The following is an 8759-nucleotide window of genomic DNA, read 5'->3' on the forward strand; positions in this document are numbered from 1 at the left end:
TTTTTGAAAGTCGAGAAAATTAGATATTCAAGAGGAGGAAATGTGGGCAAATTCTACAACAAGTGGCAACCGTTTATGGACTTCTTTGCAACAATGTAACCCCCCCCCGCCCCCCTTTTTTTTATTTAATTTTATTTATTTTATTATTATTATTTATGTATTTCATTTGTCATGTCAGGTTAATTATTTTATATAGACTATACTGAAGTATCAAACACTGTATAGTTTATTTCTGTAACCGTTGTTTGTTCCAAAAAAACGATCTTAAATCTAAAGCTGTATGCAAACATGTTTAATGCTGATGCCAACATACCATGTAAGTGCCTTTGCTACTTTTGTATACACTTTAATAAAAAATATGAAACAGAAAGACAGTTATGAGAGTGGTATTGATCTACCTATCATCTAACTGTCCGCAGGCAAGCATTTCCCTGAATATCCAACTATTCATGAAAGTGAGGCCCTCCCTGCTGCCAGGGTCAGAGTTTTCCAATACTAAAAGAAATTAAACTGTTGCTGTTTCTCCCCTGACAGCCTTAAGCTCTGATGAACACAGAAATCATCAGCCAGCCCCCAAAACACACCAGTGTGCGTTCTGAATTTACGTAGTGCTGATGAATGTGTTTGAACATCCTAGACGCTTCGTCTAGTCCGATTCTAGACGGCCTAGACTTTCTGTATCTCTGAAGTGTGACGTACTTAGGCTGGTTTTTGCTTGTAGAGAATCTTTTGACACCTTTATCTCTGAATCCACTTTAACAGGAAGGCTATTTTTAGTAGTTTTGTTTGCTTCGTTAGAAAAGGCCAATGGATTTTGGAGGCCAAACTGAAGACCAGCAAGAGCAGAAATATTATCTTTGCTATTGAAACAGTTCCAGCTTGGATTTCTAGTGTTTTTGCAGCAATTCTCTCTCCTCCTTGTCGAACGCACACTTAAATATAAATCAAATTTTTCTGCCATCTAGTTGCAGTACACACTACTAAATTATCCTGAAATGATGTAATAGACTCCAATGAAACAGCAAACTTGAACCTTACCCCTACTTTAGAGTGAGATGTTCTCAAACAGCACTTGTTTCCATAAATAAACAGCATTACGCTAACAGTTTTAATATGAGTGGGCAGGAGCGGTTGGATTAAAGTGCCGAGGAGCGAAGGGAGCCAAATGTGATTAAATGTAATTAAGAAAGCAGTTGGATCAGACAGGCAGAATCAGTCAAAGTAACCAAATCACAAAGGAGACCATGGAGTGGGTCAGCACTTTTCTTTTTTATTGTTGCACATATTGTTGCATTTCTCATTGAATAAATAATAAATAATATACATGTGCAAAATATATATATATATTCATTACATAGAAAATAAAGCCTGAGAATCCTTCAATGACATTTCTTTAGAATTAAGGACTGTCATAACATGCTTTGAAGAGTTTGTCATAAGAAATATTTCATTCAGTCAGTGAACAGCATCTTCGACCTGCTACAACAGGTTTACTTGAAATACAGCAACAAAACAGAAGTTTTCAGGGAACAAGAGGATGATTTGATAATTAATAAAAATGTCACTGTAATATGTTGTCTCGAGCAAAAGCATCTCAAATATAAAATAATAAAAACATGCTGCCTCTTGCCTTCTAATAAATAATCTGGAGCATACAGAGGCCGTGGCAGATGGTCAACAGAAGGCCTGCAAGGGTTGTGAGCTAACAGCTGTTCAATTTTAAAAGTGTCATCTTCGCCTGGGTGTTACATCTGTGATTCTCTTTGATATTATACAGCTTTATGTTTATGGGCACAGAAAGTAGAGCAAGCCGAGAACAGTGACAATGGCGACATCTACTGGCTGTTTTGCGGCGCTGCAGTCACAAATACATACATAATATAGTAATGGGTACACACGAGACATTTGTAGAGGTGATTATATGGGACCATGCTGTTTGTAGTAGGACGGATACCTTGGGTTGGGAGTCCAACCAACACACAGACAGTCCAGTCTCTAAGCTGCCACAGTTTAGAGAGGCAATATTCCCACTTGGACGAACAGGAAAATGTACACAAGCATGGATCAGTGGACAGAACAGACATGTCAGTGAAACAGAGAATAGAATCAGATTACACAATAAACAAGCACTGTTATCTACCCAGTGCAGACGTATTAGAGTGTAATCCTTGAATACATGCAATTCAAATGATTACCCACTGTACTGAAAACACCTCTATCATTATCAAGACCTTCACAGAGTTCAAGTGGGTATTAATGAATAATGCGGCTACGTTTGAGGTATGCTTTACAATCCACCGCACATTACGGTACACGTGCATGTTGGAGGGCTAAAGCGTGTTTCAGTCCCAAAGCAGCAGGTTTACAAACTCCTTATCCGTTAACCACCTCTTCAGGCTGTTGATGCACTGATGCGCTTTACTGAATCCCTCTGGGAACAGCAAAGACTCATCTTAATATATATTATATATTTATAACTAGTACAGTGATTCAAAATGTTGATGAAACTTTGGCACTCAGTCATGTTTATGATAAAAAAAAATAGAATAACAGTAAGCAAAAGCAGCTGACGGAGGTAATGAATTGTTTGGTGAAGATCTGTGAATGTTTCCCTTCAACTGATAATGTTCACATTGCTTTTTAACTGATTGAAGCAGGGTGTGCTGGATGAAAGGGAGACTGATTTGAAAATGAAGGACAGTAGTCCTCATTCCCACTGAGTAGATATTTGTATGCTACTCTCAGAAAGGCCATTTCATATTCAGCTTACGGTTATGCTGGCTTGTCGAGAAAAGATTATCATGTCATCGCTTTAGAGATGCCTTTCCTGTGTGACCAGACTGTAGATCAGTGTGGTTCTCTGCCTTTTTGGTGTCATGGACCTCCAAATTGAGACACATCAAGCTGCAGACCTATATTTGATAAGATGTAGTCTCAGGGATCCCCAACTGATAAGATTCATTTGTTGTGGAACTGTCTACACTGCACATAGGATAAACAGTGATGAGTGTGTAACCTATGAACAGAAAAGTGTTATTGGGCTAACTTTTAGTCAGTTAAATATGAGAGAAATTAAAATAGTCCCCATTTTTTCTGGGGAACCCCTTGAGAACTGTTCCTCTACATAAATAACAGAGAAGTCTATAAAACATGTCCCTTCAGGATTTTGCGGCAGCTTTTCCAAAACATTGTGATGCATGGTGCAACGTTTTTAGGCATTTTTTACCATAAAATTGCAGGAGAATGAGAAAATTGCAAAAATAGTTGGTTGAATTTGCATGAACTGTTGCCATCGCAACATCGCAACTTCCTGGAGGGACTGATTAAAGAGCATCCTGTGTTTCACTTCAGGTTAACAGATACAAAACCTTAAAAAATGACGTAGCTCATGAAACCACAAATAAACTGAACCATCAGTCATTATACACAGATAATATTTCATAAATAGGACACTTTAGATTTCATCTATCGAGTAATCTATCCAACACTGAAAGTGCATAAATAGGTCACAAAGGCACTGCCTGATTCCTTTCCACTTTTACTAGAGGGCGTCAAATTTCAGTCCCCATTCTTATGGTCAGGGTCAGGGTCGACATCTTGCGTTAGGGAAGTAAAGGAGCAGGCTTTACCCAGCTGGTAGTGCTCCCTAATGGACTCATCCACCTCCAGGTCTGGCCTCTCCTTCTTCACTCCATTCTTTCTATCAAACTCTGCGGTAATCTCAGCCAGCGTCTTCCCTTTAGTCTCTGGTAGGGTAAGCCCGAAAAACACGGCGGACACCACACACACGCCCAAGAAGGGCAGGAAGCAGAAGTTCCCCAGGCCGCTGACGATGAAGGGGAACAGCATTCCCACCAGGAACAGGCTGATCCACATGAACGAGCCAGCGACCATGTACGCCGACGGCCGAGCCGCCTGGTCAAAGATCTCGGCTGGTAAGATCCCCGTCACCCCTGCTGGGCCCAAGCCGAAGCTAAGGATGTAGGCGAACACACATGCCATGCTGAGGTAGGGCATCCCAGCCACCCCGTGGCTCTGAAGGGTAAGAGCTACAGTGAAGACCACAGTCCAGCAAGACATAAGACTGTACCCTCCAACAAGAAGGGACCTGCGGCCCACACGTTCAATCAGGAGGTTACTCAGGATAGAAGCAGTGAACTCAGATGCCCCCGTGCCGATGGTGATGTACTGGACTCTCTCTGGAGGGATCCCTGCTTCAAGAAAGATGTAGGAAGCATAGAAGTAGAAGGAGTCATTACCGCAGAGCATCATGGCACTACTGGCAGCCATGACCGTTCTGAGCTGGGCTCGCAGGTCAGGATTCTTAAACAGGGACCAGGGCGTTGTGGCAGAAGCTGCAGATCCAGAATTTAAGGCTGCGGATTTCTGCTGCTGCTGCTCCTGAAGCATCTCCTCCATCTCCAGGACAGGAGCCACCCCACCACGAAGCCTTCCGAGCGCCCGGACACATGCTTCCCTGTCTCCCCGGTCAATGAGCAGGTATCTGGGGCTTTCAGGGAACCAGGGTAAGGTAAGGAGCTGGATCAACCCTGGCAAAGCATTACTAGCAAGCAAGTAGGGCCAAAGAGGCTCTGTGCCCAGCAGCTCAGTGAGTCCCACAACCTGACCCAGGAAGATCCCAAATGCAGTGAAAACAGCAGAGGAGAAAGCCACAGCACCCCGGAGGTGTTTGGGGGCACTTTCCCCAAAGTACATAGGCTGGACGTTCATACTCACTCCTGCGTTTATCCCCACCAGAAAACGCGCGAAGATGAGCATCTCAAACGATCTCGCCGCCCTGCACGTTAGCACAAACGCGGCGCCGACAAACAGGAAAGAGTTGTTCAAAAGAAGCGAGTTCTTCCTACCAAAGCGGACCGCCAGAGGCCCTGCTAGCAGGGCTCCTAGCAAACCGCCCAGTGAGAAGGCTGACACAATGACAGTCCATATTAGGGTCACCTGAGGGGTCTCCAAGGCGATGCCCCAGCGCTCCATGTAGGTATCATTGATGAAGCCCTGGATGTAGCTGGTAGGAGCGTTGATGATTGAGATGTTGTAGCCATACTGGAAGGTTCCTCCGATGGCAGCAGAGCAGACAGTCAAGGTAAGGGTCCTGCCCGAGGGTTTGCTGGTTTCATCTGGCTCAGTGTCACCTGTGGAGTTCATCTCAAACCTGGCTGTCCCAGAGGACAAGCAAACATGTGCCCTTCCCTCTGTCTCCTATCTCACTCTATTCCTTACAGGCATTACAGGTAGCTCTTGCTAGCTTAAGCTTGATATATAACAAATAATAAAATAGAGTATAACGTGTCTTCTATAACCAAGCTAAGGTTCATGTCGTCGTGTGGTTTGATAGAAAGGCACACTGACATTCTGCTGGTAAAGCCGGTGTCAATGTTTTTATGATATTTAATTTTACCTCAGTTTAACCTGTCAGGCAACTGCCTGTCAATCACCTACATGGGTGACCCAGCTACAACAACCAAGCAAACAGCATCACATGGAAAAGTGTTTGTGTCCGAATATTATTATTGTTGAGCTTGTGAGCAGCGCCAACAAGGTCCACATAACTAACAGCTAAAATCAGAAATATTACCTCGACAGTCAAAGCTGAGGGATTAAATTCCCACAGAACCGCGCGTCTCTGCCTGTGTGCGTACAGTCTTTTGATTGGTTAACATCAAGCTAAACCACTCGCGTCATCTTTCTGCGACTGCTGCTGTCGCGAGTGGGTGGAAACATGTAAGTGAACGCTGCAGTTTCACTGAACTAGCGTCTCTTAGGCGGGAATATGTGTGTAAGGCTAACAAAGAGCAACGCTGTAACGTCAGAGTCGTAATAAATGGAGCATATGTGTTTTCAAACGCGCATTATAATGAGCCAATATTAGCTCACTGGCTAATGGTAGCATGGACAGGTGTGTGGCTAAGTAACGTTACTGATACAGCGTCATCACATCTGTATTCAGAGGAAGCACTCGAAGAAAACTGACAGCTGTATAGTCGGAATACGTTATGACAAATAAAATTTAAATGACTCCAGTTTTTACTTAAATCCATGTTGTATGAGTCAGCACAATTAATTCTGCAGCCATAATGGGGTTTCTCAAATGTAAACGGAGTGCATTTATTGCTCAGTGTTTTGTTCTTTCAGCAGATACAGCAGGTGGACCCACGCACGGATTTTTGCCCATTGTGAAAGTGTCTCTAAGCGCTGTCCGATGCCTTAAATCCCGACTTGCCTTTGCTTTCTCCTCCTCCAACAGGGCACCTTCCCCAACAAAGAGGAAGGAGGACGACAAGAGTAAACAGCGAGGTAAGGAGAAGTCAGGAGCCGCCAAGGAAGGAGCAGACAAAGGCCGGGGCCGAGACAAGAACCGCACGCGGCGCAGTGCCTCCAGCGGGAGCAGCAGGTCAGAGGCCACATGCTGCCAGCTTCCACTTTGTTGTTGTTCTGACTTGGACGCGGATTCAGACACTTCTTCCCATCCTCATGCCCTTCCTGCTCTCGTTTAGGTCCAGCTCCAGTTCCAGCAGCAGCTCGGGCTCCAGCTCGGGCTCCTCCAGCGGCTCCAGCTCCTCCGCCTCCAGCCACTCAGGCTCATCCAGCTCCCGCTCCTCTTCCTCCTCCTCCTCGTCCTCCTCGCCGAGTCCCAGCCGCCAGCGCCACAACAACAGACGGCGTTCGCGCTCAAAGTACGGGAAATGAGTTGGGACTGAATCCTTTTTATTAAGGGTATAATCGAGGAACATATGGGACACTTCTGTTAACTAATGTTTACACTCTAGGTCAAAATCAGCAAAGAAGGATGACAGGGACCGACGGCGCAGGAGCCCCACACCCAAACCCACCAAGGTCTACCTGGGCCGGCTGACCAGGAATGTTATCAAGGTGAATATTTAACTGCAGTACTGACCTTGTAAGGCTGCTCATAGAGACTCTGCTGCACATTAAAGGTTTACACTGCTTCCCTGGCTGAATGTGAACCTTCTGAAGTATTTTCACGATCCGTATCGGTTGCGTTTTGCATCAGGGAGAAAGGCAACACAAGCCCCAAATAAATTCCAAGTACTCGGAAAACATTCTTAGTAACAACTTTCATTTTCTCTTTTTCTTTTTTTTTTGTTCTGTTGGGTTTACATACGGGTGCATCTCAGTAAATTAGAATATCATGGAAAAGTTCATTTATTTCAGTAATTCAAAAAGTGAACCTCATATATCATATAGATTCATTACACACACAGTGAAATATTTCAGCGTTTATTATGGTATATGGAACATAAACTTTTTTTTATTGGTCTATTTGGTAATATTCACATTTTCGAGGCTACTGATTTGGGTGTTAGCTGTAAGCCATAATCATCAAAATTAAAAGAAATAAAGGCTTGAAATATTTCACTCTGTGTAATGAATCTATCTGATATATGAGTTTCACTTTCTGAATTGAATCATTGAAATAAATGAACTTTTCCATGATAATCTAATTTATTGAGATGCACCTGTATATTCAGGAACATCATTATTTAACATTTATTTTATTTAACATAATGAAAAGTAATAGACACACTTTTCAGGAATAGCACTGAACTGTAGAATAGTGTGTTTGTAGCCAGTTTCTAGACCAAAAAATATATTTGATTTTGTTGAGTTTTGGCCCTCCAAGGGAAAACGTTTGGGCACCGCTGTTCTAGAGCTTTGAAAATGACTGCAAGATTATGACATGGTGTCAGAGACTCCGATGCTCTCGGCTGCTCTTGGCAGCCCACAATCTTGCTCAGCGTATTATTCCTGAGCAATGAAGATTTGTTACAAAAAAATTGTGCCCAAAATGGAGGTAATAGTTTGAAGTCGATGCCTTTATTGTTTGCAGTGAGCTCACTTCACCATTAAAGTGTGCAGGAGCTGAGTTTTGGAATTAGAGAAAGCGTTAAGTGCCACAGTATAAGAGAGGGAATCTGTTGTGTGAAGTTAACAGGTATTACCTTGTTTGTACACAAGCATAATTAAATGAAAGTACACTTAAGTGCTTACATGCATGAGTAATGAAAAAAGGGACGGATGAATAACTGCGCTCTGTTACTTGAGTTATGCAATCATTTTATTTTGACATTATTGAGTTATGTAATAATGTTATTACCTTCATCTGGTTCAAATGGGGAATTTTTTAACTTTACAGTTGAAATCGACCTGAAGCTGCTCTCATGTGGTAATGACTAAATAAATTCCCTTCATACAAAGAGCTGAAATGTATTCCACTTACACTAATGAGAGACTAATGGTCCCTTTTATATAAATGTGTCTAGATGTAGTGGCCATTGTAAAAGCATCCTCTGTTGTGCCCTTTGAAGGAACACATCCAGGAGATCTTCTCCACTTACGGCAAGATCAAGATGATCGACATGCCCATGAACCGCGTCCACCCTCACCTGTCCAAAGGTTACGCGTACGTGGAGTTTGAAACACCCGAGGAGGCAGAGAAGGCCCTGAAACACATGGACGGCGGTAAGAGTAAGAGTGTGGGGATTGCGTAAGAGCCATATTGTGTACGATTGTGCAGTGGCGTGTAGAGGATGTTTGTTTGTGGCGCTTATACTAATGTCTCAAACAAATCCGGTCACTGGTAAAATGCTGAACCTTCAATATTCTTGTTTTCAGGTCAGATCGATGGTCAGGAGATCACAGTCACCGCTGTGCTGACTCCCACAGTGCGCCCTCCCCCCCGCAGGCTGTCCCCTCCCCGCAGGATGCCCCCTCCACCC

At 43.4% G+C, this 8759-nt stretch overlaps 2 protein-coding genes across 2 annotated transcripts in view; one reads left to right on the top strand and one right to left on the bottom strand.

The window, feature by feature from the left end:
* Positions 1-1277: 1277 nt before the first annotated feature.
* On the bottom strand, positions 1278-5751 carry LOC118329497 (solute carrier family 2, facilitated glucose transporter member 11-like). The gene has a single exon (XM_035663718.1). It carries the CDS (start codon positions 5164-5166, stop codon positions 3559-3561), a length of 1608 nt encoding a protein of 535 aa, XP_035519611.1. The 5' UTR covers positions 5167-5751; the 3' UTR covers positions 1278-3558.
* Positions 5752-5757: 6 nt separating this feature from the next.
* LOC118329508 (RNA-binding protein with serine-rich domain 1-like) overlaps positions 5758-8759 on the top strand; it is a gene marked incomplete in the record, with an annotated part of 5343 nt that continues 2341 nt past the window's right edge. Inside the window, 6 exon segments of the mRNA XM_035663728.1 lie at positions 5758-5917; positions 6266-6412; positions 6516-6695; positions 6789-6891; positions 8349-8502; positions 8656-8725. Of these exon segments, the coding sequence (XP_035519621.1) occupies positions 5910-5917; positions 6266-6412; positions 6516-6695; positions 6789-6891; positions 8349-8502; positions 8656-8725 (662 nt within the window).

Source organism: Morone saxatilis, unplaced genomic scaffold (assembly GCF_004916995.1).
Source record: "Morone saxatilis isolate NCDOM2014 unplaced genomic scaffold, NCSU_SB_2.0 Contig1, whole genome shotgun sequence".
In the NCBI taxonomy this organism is placed as follows: Eukaryota; Metazoa; Chordata; class Actinopteri; family Moronidae; genus Morone; species Morone saxatilis.